This window comes from Aulonocara sp. 'chitande type north' Nkhata Bay, linkage group LG19, assembly GCF_057382095.1.
Source record: "Aulonocara sp. 'chitande type north' Nkhata Bay isolate Kocher_YH1m ecotype deep benthic linkage group LG19, A_spYH_male_GT1.1, whole genome shotgun sequence".
In the NCBI taxonomy this organism is placed as follows: domain Eukaryota; kingdom Metazoa; phylum Chordata; class Actinopteri; order Cichliformes; family Cichlidae; genus Aulonocara; species Aulonocara sp. 'chitande type north' Nkhata Bay.
The window spans coordinates 20,871,926-20,891,573 of NC_141362.1; the positions used below are offsets into that span (position 1 = coordinate 20,871,926).

The following is a 19,648-nucleotide window of genomic DNA, read 5'->3' on the forward strand; positions in this document are numbered from 1 at the left end:
TTTTATGGTCTCTTCTGCCACACACATGCACTCACTGGTACTTGGCATTGTTAGCGAATTGCCCTTGACTTGTAATGCGTTTTCTTTTCACCTGACTGACTGCGATTCCCGTACTTGTAAAGATTTTAAGATGTCCAGACAACAAAGAGGGACAGCCTCGTGCTGGTGTTCCTTTTTACATGGTTACCAGACTTCTTGTTAGTCTGTGTAGTAAGAAACGGTCATAAGATGTTTACTAAGAGAACGTCGCCACAGTAGGCGGTGACATGCGTGTTACCTTGGACTCCCCCGGTTCCCCCTATTCATGCGTGGAATCTCATTGTTGTTGGGGGCATCATTCAAGCTGGTGTTTTTTAGGGCTTGAGGGAGGGCCGCAGTTCTTTAGTTTTCAAGGGGCTGGAGTAAGAGAGGGGTACTACATTTTCTGGTGTCAGACTGTGGTGAATAGCTCCCAGAAGATTCACAGAGTGTCAGAGAAGGAGCCAAAAGGTAGTGGAGTGGCTGAGCTACCAGAAAGCAGAGGGAAGATGGCATCTGCCAGTTTGGTTTTTGTCTGGCTACTGCTCACCATGAGGATGGTTACCTCGGCAGTCTATCTGGAGTCTGAGGCGGAGGGTGAGCACACGTTTCACAGCTCACAAATCTGGGGATGAACAAAAAACAAACTGATTATTGATTAGCATGTTTTGTTTTGTTTTACTGGCTGCAATAATTGTAAAAAGGTTCTAACTCAAGAGAGGAGGATTTAGTCCAAGTCCAGTGAAAGCTGGAGTATAACTGGTGCCTCCTTTGGCAAAAGCTGTATGCCTTGACATTAAATGCAGTGACGGGTTTCAACCACATTCAGGTCTTGACTCTCTGAAAATGATTGAGGCTAATTTTTAAGAAAAATATATAGAAAATGACCTGTATATACATACATAATGCTCAAAAGTACTGAGTCATAGTATAACTTTCAACAAAAGAGGAAAATAATCATTCTAAAGCTAATATTTGGATATTGTTGGTTTGGTTGATTTACTTATTGGTGGCTACACTGTTGGTCCGCTACATGTGCTGACTGGTTAAATAGTAATATACCTGTTTATAGGTGCCGAGTGTAAAATGTGACTGATAAAATAACTTTGTTTTTTTTACTGTTAGAACTTAATGAAACTGTCATTTGCACCAACGACCGTATGGAGCTTGTTATTCCAAGCGCTTTTTTTCTCAACAAAGTTCCTCCTGTTTACGTAAGTCATCACTGACCAGTCATTAATAATGCCAAAGAGCACTGTGTCATTTTGAGTAATTATTACATATTTGTCTCTATTTGCTTTGTGTCTTCTCTTTTAAGGCTTGGGATTTGCATTTAAATGATCCGGAGTGCCGTGGTGATGTAGTCGGAGAGGACTATGTTTTCAGCATTAAGACAAATCTGTCAGATTGCGGCACTATAATGGTATGATCCATCTTTGATTTGCCTTAAAAAAATAGAGGATTGCTCCTTCAGGTGATCTTTTAAGAGTGAACTCAGATATTAAATTCAGGTAAATCTGATAAGAAGACAAGTTACTCTTTACTACCTCCATTAATGTTAAGAGGATTCTCTTCATAATGAATTAAAGGGTCTACAGGTGCTGCAGGAATATCTTCAGATCCATGATCCATCACCTTCTTTCTACTGTGTTGTGAATGTGGACTATGAGGCTCTGTGTTCAGATTTTGTATGGAAATTAGCTCATAGCAAGTATAATAGATGGACAGAGAAAGGCACACACGCTGAACCCAGAGAGACGGGAAGGAAGAGAAAAGAAGGGGAGGAGTGGCATTTCTTCAAGAAAGACGGACAGAGCTGTTCTTTTTGCCTATAACAGGACAGGGCCTCATTTAAAGCATCAATGGGACTCTGAATGGTCTTGTATTCTTGTATTTCTTATTTATCAGCATTCACGTGGGCAATGAGGCTCACGGTTATTTTAATCCAGCTGCTCTACACTGAAAGTCAGCCACTGCTTAACACATAAGTGTCCTTTAAATCCTTGGAATGCTTTAAAAATTTTCTTGTAAACCACCTAAAAGGTTAACACGGCTTTCAGCAGTTCTCTCAGTACTCAATTTCTGCGATTTACAAGGTTTTTGCACAGAAGCTGAGGAAAGTAAGTATGCTCTGAAGGAAAAAGGGCTGTTGCTAAAGGAGAAGAATGTCACAGCTGTCAGTCATGCTTTCACCTTGACCGTAGCACCTTTTACACCCTGCCATCAGAGACGCCACGTTTACAGTTTCCTCGCTGACATTTCTGGATGTATAAGACTCAGAGCCTTCGTGATAAGTGCACGTAGCAGTGGGGGGTTATGTAGTTTGCTGCGAGATCTGTCAGTGGTCCTCTCATTGAGGCTGCCCCGGGGGAGCGATTGAGTGTTTACCAAGAAGTAGTAAAAAATGTTGAACTGTTAGAGGTAAAGACAGTTTGTCCTGCTTTGTAACCATGGTCACCACCCTGCATCTCAACAGGGACCTGCAGAAACTTCACACACCAGCTTTTCACCTGTTCCCATTTTATGGTTTATTTTAAAAGGATGGTGACAGCTGAATAAGAGTATTTAATCCCAGTGACTACTCAACCTAACTTTAACTTAATCTCTGTATTATTATAGGTTGTTTACATTACAGTATAAAGCACCTTGATCTAACTGTTATGTGATTTGGCACCTTATGAATGAAACTGAATTGAATTAAAAAATGAATGTGGTGATGCTAGCAAATCCACTTTGCCAGTATTCATATGTACCACAGTAGAGTTTATGTATTGTTAAATGTTAAGTTGGACTGGTACTTATATAGCACCTTTCTACTCAGTTGAACACTTAAGGCACTTTCTAATACAAGTCTCTTTCACTCAGTTACACAAACATCCACACAGTGCTTTTATCTATGCCTAAGTGCTTTCTAACATTCACACACACTTGCACCCTGATGAATATGGTGGCATGGTGGCAACTCAGGGTTCAGTATCTTTCCCAAGGATACTTTAACATGCAGACTAAAGGCCGCCCAACCTGCATTATGTTAGACTCGTGTGTATATGTCTTTTATGATGTCTCAATCCAGACATTAGTTAGACAAAGGCATCAAACTTAACTAAACTTCTAAACTTTCATAAAAGACATTCTCTTAAGATCTCCACTATTTAATCAGCCCATCACTTAATTTCTATTCCAGGTTTCTGCAGTTGTTCTTACCTAAAACAGCATTATTGATTCCTATTTCTATAAAAATCTAAAAAGTAACGGTAAAGTAAACAAGCTACATTTCCCCTCACTGACCATCACACATGCTATGTTCTCTCCATAGGCCTCAGATGACACACACATGGTGTTCATAAACACCATACACAACAACTACTCAGATATTATCACAAGAAACTACATCAACATAACATTTGCGTGCCGCTACCCCATCAACTACATGGTCCAACAGCCCAACATGATCAGAGTGGACATCAGGTAAATGTTTTCTTCTTTTCTGACTTTTCTCCAACTGGAGAATGATTTGTTCTCAACATTTGGCCTATTTTAATAAACCCATTGCCTCTGTAGACCTATCACTCTGAACACTGAGGATGGGAATTTCTCAGTGTCAATGCTGCTGTACAAAGACGAAGCCTTTGAGGACAGGTGGACCACTGTGCCATCGCTGACTCTGGAGGATAACATCTTTGTAAAAGTTTTCATGGTAAATCGCAGTGAAATGTCAGTTTAGTATATTTTTCACCTCCAAATAGTAAAGATGTAGTTCTCACCTTAACAAGCTGTATTATATATTTGCAAATTGGAATGATGCACAAAAGCAATATGTTGTATTTGCATTTGATTGGCAGGATAAGTATATCTGTTAATATCTAACAGGGATTATATATACTTGGCTCTGACTGTTAAGCATTCAAAGTGTTGTTAATATTCACAGCTATTTTTGAGTTAGTTTGGGTGTGCTCTTACACAAGGTTAAGCAATATGTTTTGTGGGTAGTTTTCCAACCAGTGCTGGAAATCTAACACTCCACCCATGACTAGACAGTCATTTGAGTCCTCTTTCGTGCTGTTATAATCTCTTGGTACACCTGTTGTTTACTTACTATGAGTCATCATTTTGTTGTGCGTTATGGAAAACTGTTTGTCCTGTTTAAGGAATTAATTGACCGTTGCCGAACTCTGTCTGTGTCACAGATACCTTCTCATCTGCAGCTGCGTATGGAGAGATGTTGGGCTACGCCGACCAGTGATCCATACAGCAATATTCATTACACCTTCATCGCAGACAGGTCTGCCTCTGGACTGTTTAAACTGAATGCAGATGAAAATGCATGATTGCCATGTTTACACCACATACTTTGAAGGTGTGGAAGCTTGTTTATGGCGTTCTCCGTGGCTGTGTTGTTTCACCACATTAGCAAACAGTTCCACCTCCTCCTATGGGTGCACTGTTGAAATCTGAAATAAGAGAGTTTGTTGCATAGAGAGCTGTCCAGACAACAAATCTCACAGGCTGGTCATGTGACTCCTGGCTGAGAGGCCACATGCATTTCACTTCAACAGCTGTGCATGCCCTTGACAACCAGGCAGTATTTGGTACTGTTGGCAACAGCAGAGTTATGAAATGCACCAAGATTTCTCAGAGCTAAAGAGATGAAGAGATGAAAGCACTCAAACACTTCTGTGTTGTATCACCTCAAGTTATGTTTGCATTTTTTTTTATTAGCTGTTTCTCCTTTTGTTATATTTAAAGTGCAGCATCGTGTTTCATTGCTATCAGCAGGCCTCTTAGACTTGTCTCCTTCCCTCTAGCTGTCCAGTGTTGACCAACGACCAGACTCTGAGCGTGCTGAAGAACGGTCAGGGCCCAGAGGCCACGTTCAGGATACAAATGTTTAAGTTTGTCGGCAGCTCTTATACCAACGTCTTCCTTCACTGCAACGTCCAGATCTGCCACAGTGGTCCTGGTCTGTGTCAGCCTGTGAGTGACCTCATGCTGCACCCATTCCTCAAACTGATAGTCAGGAGCCAGTTCAGACAAGTAGCCTGCTATATGTCACCAATATAGACCCGTCAGCCTAGGAGTGGTTTTCAGCCATATGAGCTGCCATCATTTTAAATATACAGTGCTTATGACTGTATATTTGACTGCTTATGTTGGTTTTTAAATTTCACATTTCACTCGTGTATTTGCCAAACAGAACTGTTCCGGTGAAGATGGATTACTGAGAACACGGAGAGAAATACCACTGTCCCATACAGTGTCTTACGGACCCATAAGACGACTATTAAACCACAGTGAAAATCCCAGTCTAGGTATGTTTAATTCAGTCTTTGCAGTTAATATAGTTTAACTTCATAGTTTAAAGATTCCAGACACTGTAAGCAGTTCATAAGCATGCAGACCCACCTGTGTGTAGATGCAGGAGGAGTCCCAGCTGTGGAGACCTTTGTCCTTGGAGGACTGCTGCTTGTCTTGCTGCTGGTAACAGGAGTCTTTGGGAGGTTGTGGCTTCGCTCCAGACATTTCTACCCAGCACGGGAAGCACAGCTTACCCTGTCCAACATTCATCACATCTCAGAAGTGGCCTCATGAATTGTATGGACTTTATAGAATTAGTAAATGGACACAGGAAAACATACGTACACGCGTTTTTATAATAATGTTATATGTTTTGTGTATTATGCTCATTAGAAAAAAAATTTGTTTGATTTGTAAAAAGCTGTGGGTAATAAACATTTCTCTTAAACACATTCCTGATATTAAGATACTTGTGCTTTATGTCATTATTTTTATTTTGTGCTACTTAATTCAACTGCTGTATACCATTTGTATTTTCACTGAAGTAAATTCTTTCTTGCATGTGTGGCTTTTACTCAAAAAGCAACTGTAGTGCCTTTTCAATTGAATATGATCCAGAGCAACAAAACAAAAAACATGCCCGAACGTTTAATGTTTTACTTTTTAATGTTATATGACACACAAATATGCTGCTCAGTTTTGGGTCACATGGTTTTAGTTTTAACACGTGACCCAAATAGCAGACGTAAATAAAACAATGTTCTTAAATTAATCATGTTTAATCGTGTTTCACGTTTAATGAAAATGGATGTGAATTTGCTGTTAATGCTTCCTGGATATGACATGAACAGTAATCAGACTTTTTTTTTTTTTTTTTCCTTTTTATTTTCACAAATAGTACATAATTACATAACATAATACAGTGTACAATTCAAAACCAAAAAATAAACAAACAGACAAACAAACATAAAACAAACAAACTGATAACTAAACACATAAAAAAAAACAGAAAAAAAAAAAACAGCTCAGTTCCATTACAGTTTAAACACTCAAGAGAATCCTTGTAACATAATATTAGAAACATCAGGTTCCACATAGTTCAAGTATGGTTCCCACACCTTAAAGAATTGATCTGTTTTTGAATGCAATATACATGTAAGATATTCCAGTGGCACTAAATCCAACACTACTCTTTTCCAACCTTTAATAGTTGGTACTTTTTCATAAATCCATTGGAGTAGTATATTCTTCCTTGCCGCATAGGTGAGAACACAGTACAATCTCCTATTATTCTTGGATATTAATCGCCGGCTGGGGAGGCCCAGTATGAGAGACAGAGGGTCCATCTCCAATTCACAACCGAAAATCTTCTCCATTTCAAATAGCACATTAGACCAATATTCTTGCAATTTCAAACATGACCAGAAGCTGTGAGTTAGGGTACCAATTACTGTCTTACATTTAAGGCACATGGGTGAAAGGGTAGGATTATATTGATGTCTGCGAAACATAGATATGTGCATTCTATGTATAATTTTTAACTGTATTGCTTTGGTACGATTACAAACTGATATTGATTTGGCGTAACTCCAGACATCTTCCCACTCCTCATCATCAATTACTATACCTAATTCCTTTTCCCATTTGCCTTTAAGCCTCTGTGACGTCCCTGAGAGTACAGAATATAAAGCCTTATAAAATATCTTCACAGGTACCTCTTTGTCTGTTAAAAATAATAATTTTTCAACAGGAGAGACTTCATGACTCTCACTAAAGTTAGTACTATGCAAAATATAATGCCTTATCTGTAAGTAACGGAAAAAGTCATGCTTGGGGAGAGAATATTTCTCAACCATTTGGTCAAATGGCATAACTACATTATCGGAGAATAAGTCCCTCAGTCTCTGAATTCCTTTGTTCTTCCATTCCTTAAAACCTATATCAAACATCCCCGGTTGAAAGTCAAGATTATTCACAATAGGAGTAAACATAGATGTTAGCTTCAACCTTCCCTCAATTCGACATACTGACCGCCAGGCCTTAAGTGTATTAAGTGTGACTGGATTATCACAGCTCAATCTAATATCTTTAAAGTTCTTGAAAAACAATAGGTCCCTTAATGGATACTTTGAAAGAGAGGTTTCAATCCCCAACCAGATAGAGTGTGAATTATTTGTGACCCAGTCATGAATATAACTCATGTGAGTACTCAATTGATATGTTCTAATATTTGGTAAATCTAGACCTCCTACTGAACCTGGGAGCTGCAGTGTAGCCATCTTAAGTTTTGGTCTACGTTTGCTCCATATAAAAGAGCTTAGCCAACTATTCAGATCCTTCATCACTCTATTTGAAAATATAACCGGAATCATTTGGACAGGATATAACAATCGAGGTAAAATATTCATCTTAATCAAAGCTATACGTCCTAGCCAAGAAACAGGTAGGGAATTCCATCTCTCCAAATCTTGCTTTACCTTCTCGAACAGAGGGGAAAGACTTATTTATGATAGGATAAGTTATAATTTTACCCCAGTCTTTTTATCTTTATGCATAAAAATGTAATTAGTCTTTCTGAGTTTTTTAAGCATCCTCTGATTTTTACTTGTATGCCTACATACAGTACCATGCAAAAGTCTAGAGCCACCACTCATTTCTTTATGTTTTTGCTGTGAAAATGGGAAATAGATTAAACTAATTATGAATCATGCACAAACACACATAGAAATGCAGCATATAAGTATTCTGTATGCAGTGTACCTCTCCTGCCCTCCTCCCACACATACTGATTTTGATTCACCACACTATCAGACTTGTTGCCACTGATTTTCAGTCAAGTTGTTGTGAAAGTTTGCAGCCTTTTATTCCAGTTTACCTCCATAAGAATGGTTTCTTCACAGCCACCCTTCCACTAGGACCATGTCTAATGATGATTTGGTGCATAGTAGAGTTAGATGCATCTTTAATAAGCTTTTTCCTCTTTCTTAAAGCCATAACTTTCCGATTCTGTGCCAATTCTGTGCCAGCTGCAGACAGATTTTATACCTGACACTTCTTCTGTTGTCCTCCATTTGTCCAGTTTCCTTAAGTTTTTTTAAGGACACACCGCACACCATGCTGTCTAGATAGATATGAGCTATGATATGAGCTACGTTTTCAGTTAATGGCTCTTTGGGAATCACCTTGTTGGTTCAACAGTAGTATTTTATGCCCATTATATCATGTTGTCTTTGACTTTCTGTAGATTCAAAAAAGAAATTGGAACAAATTATGTGTTTTTGCCACAGGCTTCTAGTAACGAAGTGTGTCAGAACAATGGTTCACTCCTTGAGTTAAGTGCCTTGTCATGCTGGTATGATTCATAGGTCAGTGTTAAGTAGCTTAACAAAAATAAAAACATTCCTCTGAAAATTAGTGAAAAGGCAACAAATGTCCAAAGAAATACTTTGAAAGACCTTTAGAAAGCCAGAAGAACTATTGCTGGAGACCACTTAAAAAATGACAGGAAACTGTCTCCTTGGAAGGAAAATATTAATTAAGGGTAGCTAATTAATATTATCTCAGGAGTCTATTCCCATTAAATTTCCCAGACTGCATCATAAGCACCCTAATAGTGATTATAGATGTAAAACTGCCCTCGGGGGTTTTCCCACTCTGTTTATTTCAGTGCTCTCAGGTCTGCCTCCATAAACCTAAATATGACCGGGACACCGGCCGGTTTACGTGATGACGTAGTACTGCGCCGCAGTATCAGGATCAACATAACTCCGACTGACCCCGAGCAGCGAGGAAGCAGCTGCAGCCTGTTCAATTCATAAGAAGATTTAAACACATTTAATACCGCGGGGTGTTTGTGTAGTCACAGTTTCCGTACTGCAGGCATCGACGGAGCTGTTAAAAGTTAGACAATATAAATAAAGCACACTCGGAGAGCCCAGCGACTCGGGTAAGTTGTTTGTAGAAGCTGTGAGCTAGCTAACTAATTAGGCTAACAAAGTGTAGCCGCTAACGCTAACCGGCTAGTCATGTTGTTGATGTTCTTTTGTTTACTTATTAAGATTTTTAAAGTTTTGTGACTTAGCTTGTCATTCTTTAACTTTATACATTGACACGTAAATGCATACTTGCCAAGCTGCAATTGGATGTTGTTAACATGTAATCTGTTGATGGATTGATGTGTTAGGAGTTGTTGCTGTGTTTTTGTTTGTGTTTTTAGCCAGTTATGCTTGCGTAATTTAGACAGCGGTCGCCGGCCAAGGCATTAAAGACTTGAATAATAGCTCTTCTTTGTTGCACTGCATTGTTAGGGCTTGCAGCATTGTTGTGGGTCTTTAATATGATTGTTGTCCTCTTAGCTTGCGTTCATTATCCCACAAATCCCCTACACAAGCAGCATGACCAAATAAGCCCGGCGTTATAATTCAGAAGTATTTTGGTGGCTGTGTTGCACCCGGTTGGCAGGTTGAATTGTTCGCTGTTCTTGTTTTACTTGTTACCAGAATTCCTTGAAAAACTAAGGGCAAGTTACAGGGCCTAAAGGTCAGGGTTCAGGCTTGCCTTGAAAGTCCTGGAAAAACTGGTGTGACCATGAAACCTAAGATGGGTGTTGTGAAATGTTACTGAATAGCGTAAAGGTTTACAGTGCATGTGGAGGGAATCGGTGACAGGGCTTTTTGAAGGCACGTGTGCTATTAAATGGTTGCATAGATGGTATAATGTAACCCTAGACATGTTTTGTTCCAGTTAAACCTAAAAACAGGGGTGTTACCATGACGTGTGAGATTTCTCAACAAAAGAAATCTATTTATCATTTTGTTTCAGGGTTGGACACCTTCTCCAGCTATCATTAGGGGAAAAAATGGAGACTCTACACCCCCACTGCCTTAAATGCATCAATAGAAGATGCATGGTGAGACCAGAGACAGGTGTTTCCTGTGACCTCATTGGCTGTCCTCTTGTCTGTGGGGCAGTTTTTCACTCGTGCAAACTAGAGGAACATCGTCTGCTGTGTCCCTATGAACGCCTCCCTTGCCTCAACAGTGGGTTTGGCTGCCCTTTCACTATTGCAAGGGTCAGGATGGCACAACACCTTGAGACGTGTCCTGCAAGTATAGTATGTTGTACTATGGAGTGGAACCGCTGGCCTGTCAGCTATGCTGATCGCAAGTCCTATGAAAACTTGAGCAAAGACTTCGATGAGGTGGAGCAGTTAGACATGGCTTTGGCTCTGCAGGATCAAAGGATGCTGTTAGAGTCCCTTAAGGTCACGACCACTGTGTCGAAGAATGGAGATAAAGAATTAGATGAAAGTGATAAAATGGCCACAGCATCAAGTTTACCAGAGACAGTGTTAGGTAATGCAACAGTGGAAATGGAGGAAGAGCCCTTTAATGAGCTGTACAGGGCTTCAGTGGAGACGAGGAGAAATTTAGCTGCTGCCTTGGACATCCTCACTAATTCCAAGGACATTAATGTAATTGTTGGAAACTTAAATGGTGAAAAGACTGATAAGAGTGGAGCACTCCATAATGGAGAAAATGGTGATAGCCATGGTATTTATGTTGCTGAAGGCGGGAAGAATGTAGATATGCAAGAAAGTGACTCTGATTCAGAGTGCGAGCTGGGAGCGGTGGGCGGAGTGGAGAGCGCTGCTATAGACGATGGAGAAGAAGATGGTATCAACTGGGTTGAAGAAAATGATTTTGTTGAGTTGCTTTTTGATGAGAAGGAAGACGACATTGATGAACCGATAAATGATTCCAACCTTGTCTGGCCAGAGATGCCTCAGAATTACATGCCTGTTGTAGCACTGGAACCTCCTGTGCCTCAACAAGAACCACTTGCACCTCCAATGCCATTCCTACTGTCTGATCATGTGAGAAATAACTTCTTGCAACACTTACCCACTGAACTCAGGTACAGGTGCCTGGAGCGTAAGCTACAGAATGTAGAAGTGCTTAGAGGAATAAGTATGTTTACATTTAATGGACGTCGGGCCCTGCTGTCAGATCCTTATTTGTTTCGAGCGAAGATGGAGGACAAGGCAGTTGACACATCTGACCTGGAGGTAGCAGATGACCCCATGGGCCTCCATGGCATTGACCTTATCACTGCAGCTTTGCTTTTTTGCCTTGGCGATTCTCCAGGAGGCAGAGGAATCTCAGACAGCAGGTTTGTTGATGGCTACCACATTGATTTTGGTACGCAAACATTCTCCTTCCCTTCTGCCATTCTTGCAACCAACACCATGGTGGGGGATATTGCTTCAGCTTCAGCCTGCGATCACGCCAGTCCACAGCTTTCCAACCCCAGCCCCTTCCACACTCTCAGACTGGACCTAGTGCTTGAATGTGTGGCCCGATACCAAACCAAACAGCGCTCCATGTTCACATTTGTGTGTGGGCAGCTGTTCCGACGAGATGAATTCTCATCTCATTTCAAAAATGTTCATGGAGATATTCATGCTGGACTCAATGGCTGGATGGAGCAGCGCTGCCCCTTGGCCTACTACGGCTGCACCTACTCCCAAAGACGATTTTGTCCATCTGTTCAGGGCTTCCGGATCATCCACGACAGGCACCTGGGTTCTTTCGGGGTGCAGCCTGGTTTGCCGTTGAAAACTGGGGACACGCGCCTAAGAAAGAACTGCCAGTTTAGCTCTCAGTGTGACCAGTTCAGCAGTCTTCCATTTGAAGTTTTGCAGCACATAGCAAGTTTTCTGGACAGCTTTAGCTTGTGCCAGCTCTCCAGAGTGTCCCGCATCATGAGAGATGTGTGTGCCAGCCTGCTGCAGATGCGTGGCATGGTTGTTCTGCTGTGGGAGAAGAAACGGCGTGCTGATGGGTCTCCCTCATGGCAGATCACAAACAAGGTTTGTCCACTTGCACACTCTTTAAAGACAGCTGAGAGCAAATTTCACTTGTCTGTCTTGTGCTCAGCACATGAAAATAAACAAATTTTCCTATTTCTGTTCAGGTGTGGCGATTCAGCACAGCCTTTGGTACAGTGAACGAGTGGAAATTTGCAAACATCGCCAGCATGGCTGATCACCTCAAGAAATGCAAATTTAACACAATTTCTCGTAGGGAGGAGGCGATCCCTCTGCCATGCATGTGTTTCACCAGAGAGCTCACAAAGGAAGGGAGGTGTTTACGTTCAGTTCTCAAACCAGTAGCATAAACGGTGAGGTCATCCTTCAGACTCCTCTGGGTCCTATAGAACTCAAATGCACATTTTTCCTCCAGTGTTTACAGACATTACGACTCTTCCGGCCTCAGAAAGACAACTCCTGGTTGAACTTTACCTGTGGTTCTCTGCTACACAGTGGAAACAGTCTTCAATCCCTCAAATAAGACAAAGCCAGTAGTGAGCTGGCATATACTTCAGCTGAGGCTGACCTGCTGCAGTCACACATCAGGACTATAAAAAAGCAAATTGAAGTTCTAGCGTTGTATCTTCCTCTCTGATATTAATCCTGGTGTACTGAAGTTGTATCTTTACCTACTCTGACACTGTGTAAATATCGAATGTTTTTGGTGTAGAATTTTTAAACAATTTTTATATCAAAAAGTCAGTACCGTGCTTCATTGGTAAGAGTAGAGCCTTAACTTGAGATACACTTGATTTTTCTCGCCATGAGGTCGTTCAGAACATCTGTGAGATTTCTCCACTGCTTCACGCTAGAACAGTTACTGCTACCTAGAACGCTTTGACATCTTCTTTAGATACCTACAGTGACCATGTGTGTACTGCTTAGAACTCAGATTTCACAGCGTTAATTCTACATTTTCACATTGACCAAACGTCTGTGCTCCACTTTACAGGATTATTGAACTGCACCAGCATGAGCATGCTCACACCTTTTTTTTTTTTTTTGGCATGTTTTAGCAGTCACAACAGTGGTCCACCCTCAACTTTTTTTCACACTTCTGACTAAGAGGCGGCTTTGTTAGTCAGGGTACAGAGACATGAAGCAACACTATTTACCAGTTGAGTGTCAGTACTATTTTTTTTTTTCCTGTTTGTTTTTTAAGCCACGGTTGGCTTGTGGGTTTTTTTTTTTTTTACCAGCTATTTTGACAAGTAACCAGCAATTATTTAGAGGTTCTTTTCTTCAAAAATCTAAATGTAGCGAAGTCAAATAATGAATGTACCTGGTGAATCATCAGTGACTGGTTAGCAGGAAGCGTGGTTTCCTTCCCCTCAGTGTCAGACCTCAACAAATCCTGCAGGCCAGGTTCTAGGAAAAATAACGGGCACACACTTCCCTCCTTTAATAAGCACCATTAACTATGTTCATATTCACTATTTATCATGGTTTTCAAGTTGTTTTTTTCTTTTTGGCACTACATGTCCGCTATTTTCACGTATTGTTGGTGTCTCAGGGTCGTATCATGAAGCTTCATATCACCGTAGTGTATTTGAGAAAATTGCTGAAAATGCCACGACAGCTGGTCAGCTGCTTTATTATTACAGGATCCGTGGGGAACTGTTTCAGTATTATAGTGGTGTGAGTTGCAGTGCTGAAATAACATGGTTTTCATGTTTATCAGTAAGGTTTTGTTTGGTTTTTTTAAACTTATAAATCTTCGTGATTGGGCTTGTTGAACAATTTATTTATTTATTTTTGTCTGAATTAAGAAATTTGATGTAACAAAACTTGTAGTTCCCATATATAGAAAGAAATCTTCAAAAACTTTTTGAAACTGGTTTAAAATGACAGACATGTCATTAGTTAGTGATGAAATATGGGTATGGTGTGTGTTTCTTTTTCTTTTGGATGTAGGAAAGCCCAAGCTGTGTCAAAACTAAACTGTCTTTTTCAGTTTGTGTGATTTCTTTTTTTTCTTCGTTTTTTTTTGTACTGGTACATCTATTATTATTTTTTTTTTGTTTTAAGAAATGCAAGTCTGCCTCTGTTAGGTCTGGATTTGAATTACTGATTTGCACATGACGGCATGTACTGTAAAATTTAAATCCTAAATTTGACAGGTTGTCTTTGTTGAAGCAGCAAGAATGCTACTCCTTCCTGTTCTGCATGTAATCAGTCCAGTTACAGGCTAATTTATACAGTTTGTTTCTCAGGCACCACGCATTAATATTAGTACATTTTATGTCCTTTCTTATATTATAGAAAGAGAGACAGAAAGAATGAAATCAACAAAACCTGATGAGATGCACTAACTCTTTGGCGTTAAAGTTGTCCGAGTGAGTTGAATGAGGAACTGAGCATGCAAATCAGGCTTTTATTCTGTGGATGTTCATGCATGTAAGAGGTCTCCAGATCACTTTTTGTTTTGCAGTCTTTGCACCTGGAGTGTATCAGTATTTTGGGTTAAATTATCACTGCTGATGGGGTTTTTTTTTTTCTTTTGTTTTGTTTGTTTTGTTTTGTTTTTTTCACCACAGTATGCCAACTTCATTTGTTTGACTTTTGGTCCATTTTAATAAAGAGACTCTTGAGTTCTTAAATGTTTCGACTTTTAATCTTTTTCAGTATCTATCAGAGGTATGTCTGTATATTTAGATCAGGTGTACACTAACAGATGTTCTCTTCAGACCCACTTAGTCTACATATGATTGGTTCAAAAGCCATTTCAAACTGTACTCTAATATCTTTGTGTTTTATTCCTTCGTTTTGACCCATTGCAAAGGCAGAAGAATATAAATAGGACACATTGTCTTCTTTTAGTGCCAGCAAAGTCTTGAGAGATTTAATACAGTGTCTGTTAAACTGGGAAAACAATAATACAGCATTTGTGAAATAATATTTCCCTCACCGCTAGATGGCACCACATAAACAGACCTTCACCATCAGGGGTGCGAAACCGTCCACACAGGAAATATAAATAGGCCTCTTGGTACATAACATCTTCCACTGCGATGATGAGCCAGGATGTGATTTAGCTGTTGGTCCCCGGTTGGTGGGTTTTGATTCAAGATAAGAATGAAGAGAAAATAAAGTATAAAAGTCCTCATCATTGACTTCGTTTCAAATATTTGAATAAAAGCGTCACTGAAGAATGGCAATGATGAAAGCTTCTTCACGTGCATGTTACTTTGCAATTACGTCTCCTTTTGTTACAGCATTTGTAAATCTGTTAGAAAGCATCAACTACTGCTTTTTAGGGGCTTTTGAATATTTAAATATTAATATCTGCTACTGTACTGCCGTTTTGTTTACATTTGGACCACACTGTGTAATCAAATACCTGTTAAGTCTCAAATCTATAGTGAGGCAGTGAGGCGTGCCCCTTGTAATTATCCAAAATCTCTCTTAGTTTCTTAGCTGAACCAGAGTACATGCGTGGTAAGAAAAAAACAGACAAAGCAATGGCAAACAATGGCTTCGCAACAGGAATCTCAAAGGAAGGTGACAATTATTACTGTGGGAGCTTAAGCGCAGAAAGGCTGACCATGAAGAGTAAAGTCGTCCTGAAGTGCATAAGACTGCACGCATTTCCTCCAAACATCGGTTAAAACTTCCGTTTTTACCAGGAGTGGGGTTCGAACCCACGAGGACTATTGTCCATTGGATCTTAAGTCCAACGCCTTAACCACTCGGCCATCCTGGTGAGTGCACGTGCACAATCAGCGCATGGCTCACATCAGATAAAGCCGTGTGACTCCAGCACGCACAGCTACCAGAGGCGTGACGCCACAGTTCAAATAAACACGCTTTTGTCGGTAAATGCCCCCAGTAGAAACCGCACAGCACTGCTGAGGAAGTGCAATCATTGCAGCCCTGAAACTCATTTCAACACAGAGCAGAGGCAGTTAAGTCTGAAAACTCCCACAGGTACACAGCAGTCTGAGTCACAACACCCTCAGTTTACCAGCTGATGACTGGGATTCCCCCAGTGAGGGATGGGCTGGCCCAGAGGCACGGGGAAATAAGGGTTTTTAAATTTTACTACCATCACAAAGGGCAGTGAGATAGGCCTCCTGTGCAAACAGAAAGTCCTCTGACCTGTTTATTTTGCCATTCTGTTCTGTTTCTCCTGTAACATTACCTGTGCAAACACCGCATTAAGTCAGGCAAACTGCCCTGTTAAAGAGATTTCACTGGCTTTGGTGACGTTGGTTGTCTGGCAGTGATAAACAAAATCATTGACTTTCTAAAGTGGAGCTGACACACAGATATTTGTGTGTTTGTGTTTTTTTATGTGAAGCAACATGTGGAGGAAAAGCACAGCCTTGGCTTGTAGCTGGTGATGATATACATGGGGGTGGCTAACATATAGTTGCACAATCCTCACAAATCTAACTTGCCTCCCCAGCTAACCACAATTGCTGGTTGAGCTGTGATCAGTGTTTCTACACACTTGTGAAGCAATGGTTGCAATAAGAAACACGTCTATAGCAAGTACCGGTTCCAAGCTTAGCTGTAGATGCACATTCAAGTTGTCCAAATATAGCCACTCCAAGGCATTTATTTATAAATAAAATCATACTTTATGGGCTTAAATATTGCAGACTGTACAAAGCTAAAAGCTAAACAAAGCTGCAAGTCACATGAAATAATAATTTCGATGTTTTTACAGCAGTCATGTATGCATAAGCTGTTCTCAGTAGCAATCAGGAAATGTAACTACCATCATCGCACTGTATATATTTGCATATGTGCATGTGGTTTGAATCACTCTGACTAGTTGGTATCAACTCAATAAAGAAAATGATACCAGAATGTGATATCTGGACACATCTAGAGCAGCAAAAAGCTTTCATGTGGAAACATTTGCAGAGAAAGCAGATTTGAATCAAATGTTCTGGTAGGGGGCGGGAACTGGTGGCGCCTCATTTACAGCATGGGAAACAACAACAAAACAGCTTCTTGCATGGATTGCTTTTCTTGTATTTCACAGCCTGCTTGATCTGCGCTGAAGCTTTGGCTACATAGTCCTCTGTTGCCCCTACATTTGCTTCTATGTTGTCCAGCATGCAGCCCTGCTGCTCCACCAGCATCGCCATCTGGAAAAAAAGGTCATGAATGTCCCTAATGCGGCCCTCCAGCTCCAGCAGCTCCTTGTGCCTGTTCTCAATCTCGTTGAGAGCAGATCTGGCAGTCCTCCCTTCCAGCAGGAGATTATCCGAGAAGACGTTCCACTTGCCCGTCTCAGTCATCTCGTCTATCTGCTCCCTGGTTACCTCCTTGCCCATGATCTCTGCTTGCCTCTGGATGCGGGTTTTGCAATTCTCCCTTTGCGCCATTTCAGCTTCATTGTATTCAGACATGGCACTGTGGAAGGCGCTGGTCAAAGACACATACTGCGAGCGCACCATGCGAGCCAAAGCTGATGTAACTCCGTGGTCTTCCTCCAGCTCCTTGCTCAGCTTCCCCATTTTTTCCAGCTTTTTATAAATGGACTCCCCTCTGGCCTTGATGTCTCGTCCCAGTGCGTTGGAGTCCCGCTTGATGCTGCTGATCCTCCTGACTGATGTGAGGAACCTGGTGTTCTGCTTCCCCAGACGTTTCACATCCATTCTGAGCAACTGGATCTCCTTCCTCATCGCTTGGGCATCCTTGTAGATGCCATCCATCATGTCCTCACCCTCAAACACAATGGCGTGTTGCTCGAGAGGCTCCTCATCCTCACCGGCGAGTCTCTCGTTCTCTGTGGGCTTGTACTCCTGCTCTGCAGGCGTGAAGGCCTGCAGCTCAGTCAGTCGGTCCTTCATCTTACCTGCAAGAGTCATAGACATTTATTCACCTCGCTAATGGAATTGTGGGAAACGCACTCTTTACTCTGTGGTGAAGAACTAGATAAAAAACTAATATCAAAAATTCTAATGGCACAACTTTATTTTGCTGGCTTTGCTCCTCTTCATCTTATTTCCTGTCACATGTATACTGTTCATATTAAACATAGCAGAAGTTTCAAATAGTGAGGTCAGCACATGCAAGAAAACAACCAGGCTTTGGACTGTTGTTTCTACTTTCAGCTCTATATGATGTCACTTTTTACATTTACTTTTTACATATATCCTTAACATAGTCATCTCAGGCACACAGCTCTCTGGCCTTGAGCACAGAAGCCCCACCCATCTGTATTCAAGCCCTTTGTTTTCAGCTAATCAGAAGAAAATTGGAGTAAAGGTCGGTGGCCATAAAGAGAGAGGACTTACAATGACTTATTTGACACGTTAACTTAAATGTTTGAGATTATTCTGAAATGTGAATCATGCAAAGCTACACAAGTTAAGTTACAGTTTTTTTTAATGTGTGGAAAACCTCCGGTCCCTTACAGAATGAAACTGGATATTGGATAGCAAATAAGATGGGTCATGTTCTTTGGTCATTTCCTTTCAATGTTGCACTGAAACCTCCTGTTAACAGAGAGAAGGAGGGGCTGGTATCACACTGAGTTCTTCTTTTGATATGTTATTATTAACATTAAGGAATAAATGTTAAGTCTCACTTTTAGATAACGATAACAGCTTTTGATGTACAATCCAAGGTGGCTGTAGGTCAGTGAAAAGTCCTCAAAAGCAAACTGGTGAGTTACTTCCTCAGCTGTATCACTCTCATCATCATGAGATAGAAGTTATTTTAAAAGTTCCTGTCCTTCAGGAAGCGGTTATTTCCTGCTAAACCAATCCATTCCTGAGGTGCACTGTGATGTAGATAATGTTAAAAATCCTCACTAAAGTGGAAAAAACCACATCAGAGAAGCGCAAAGCATCCTCTCCCGTGATAAGGTGAGATCGGGAGGAAACAGAATAGCTCGAAAGCAATCTTTTGATACAGAAATCGACCTGTATGATACAATACACCTATGTATCGATTACTGAGCCTATATCTATATAGAGAGTACAACAGAAGGCGCAAACAGCCTACCTTTTTGTGTCCTCCACCGATACTAGAGAATCAAAGTCCCAAAAGCAGAAGGGGCGAGTACGGAAAGACTCATTTCCTCTTTTTTGTCTCGGTTATAAATGCAAATTTCAACATGTACCAGAGTCAACTTGGTATTTTTGAAGGAGGTCTTGCATCACGTCCTATACATTACAAGTGACACGCTGACATTACACTGCCCATATACCCTGCAGCGGGTATTAATGCGGAAGATAACGCCTTTTCCCCTTTACACATTTCACTGCTTCTCGGGTTTGATTCCAGGAAGGAGGTGTAGGTCAGTCACAGTCATTATATATGGTGGTTTTTATGTCAAATCCTGCGCATTTGGAATTTGCGCAATAAAGGTTTTGTGTTGTAAAAACCTTTTAGATTCACGAGTCGACCACGAATCTCAGTCATTTTCATTTTAGTTTAAATTCTTCGCTGTGAAGATAGAAAAGAATACAAGAAGCACGAAAAAAGAAATTCATCTTATTA

At 40.7% G+C, this 19,648-nt stretch overlaps 3 protein-coding genes and 1 non-coding gene across 4 annotated transcripts; 2 read left to right on the forward strand and 2 right to left on the reverse strand.

Annotated features, from left to right (window-relative positions):
- The first annotated feature begins 484 nt into the window (after nucleotides 1–484).
- LOC147306929 (pancreatic secretory granule membrane major glycoprotein GP2) lies at nucleotides 485–5,979 on the forward strand. The gene is made up of 9 exons (XM_086274727.1): nucleotides 485–615; nucleotides 1,144–1,232; nucleotides 1,337–1,441; nucleotides 3,335–3,486; nucleotides 3,580–3,715; nucleotides 4,206–4,300; nucleotides 4,824–4,992; nucleotides 5,213–5,327; nucleotides 5,432–5,979. Exons 1-9 carry the CDS (start codon nucleotides 528–530, stop codon nucleotides 5,605–5,607), a joined length of 1,125 nt encoding a protein of 374 aa, XP_086130853.1. The 5' UTR covers nucleotides 485–527; the 3' UTR covers nucleotides 5,608–5,979.
- A 3,111-nt stretch (nucleotides 5,980–9,090) lies between these two features.
- On the forward strand, nucleotides 9,091–14,871 carry fbxo30a (F-box protein 30a). Its single transcript, XM_086274867.1, has 3 exons — nucleotides 9,091–9,259; nucleotides 10,135–12,184; nucleotides 12,289–14,871. Exons 2-3 carry the CDS (start codon nucleotides 10,172–10,174, stop codon nucleotides 12,490–12,492), a joined length of 2,217 nt encoding a protein of 738 aa, XP_086130993.1. The 5' UTR covers nucleotides 9,091–9,259; nucleotides 10,135–10,171; the 3' UTR covers nucleotides 12,493–14,871.
- On the reverse strand, nucleotides 12,857–19,406 carry stx11a (syntaxin 11a). Its single transcript, XM_086274868.1, has 2 exons — nucleotides 19,151–19,406; nucleotides 12,857–17,996 (listed from the first exon to the last, which is right to left on the reverse strand). The coding sequence occupies exon 2, from the start codon at nucleotides 17,989–17,991 to the stop codon at nucleotides 17,110–17,112; it is 882 nt and encodes a 293-aa protein (XP_086130994.1). The 5' UTR covers nucleotides 17,992–17,996; nucleotides 19,151–19,406; the 3' UTR covers nucleotides 12,857–17,109.
- On the reverse strand, nucleotides 15,805–15,887 carry trnal-uaa (transfer RNA leucine (anticodon UAA)). The gene has a single exon. It is a non-coding gene; the product is annotated as a tRNA-Leu (tRNA).
- Nucleotides 19,407–19,648: the final 242 nt, after the last annotated feature.

Excerpts from the sequence above, each read along its gene's own strand:
- LOC147306929 (XM_086274727.1), top strand. The coding sequence starts at position 528 with ATGGCATCTGCCAGTTTGGTTTTTGTCTGGCTACTGCTCACCATGAGG. Across the intron at positions 616-1,143 it reads TCTGGAGTCTGAGGCGGAGG|AACTTAATGAAACTGTCATT; the intron begins GTGAGCACACGT and ends TTTTACTGTTAG. Across the intron at positions 5,328-5,431 it reads CAGTGAAAATCCCAGTCTAG|ATGCAGGAGGAGTCCCAGCT; the intron begins GTATGTTTAATT and ends ACCTGTGTGTAG.
- fbxo30a (XM_086274867.1), top strand. The coding sequence starts at position 10,172 with ATGGAGACTCTACACCCCCACTGCCTTAAATGCATCAATAGAAGATGC. Across the intron at positions 12,185-12,288 it reads CATGGCAGATCACAAACAAG|GTGTGGCGATTCAGCACAGC; the intron begins GTTTGTCCACTT and ends ATTTCTGTTCAG.
- stx11a (XM_086274868.1), bottom strand. The coding sequence starts at position 17,991 with ATGAAGGACCGACTGACTGAGCTGCAGGCCTTCACGCCTGCAGAGCAG.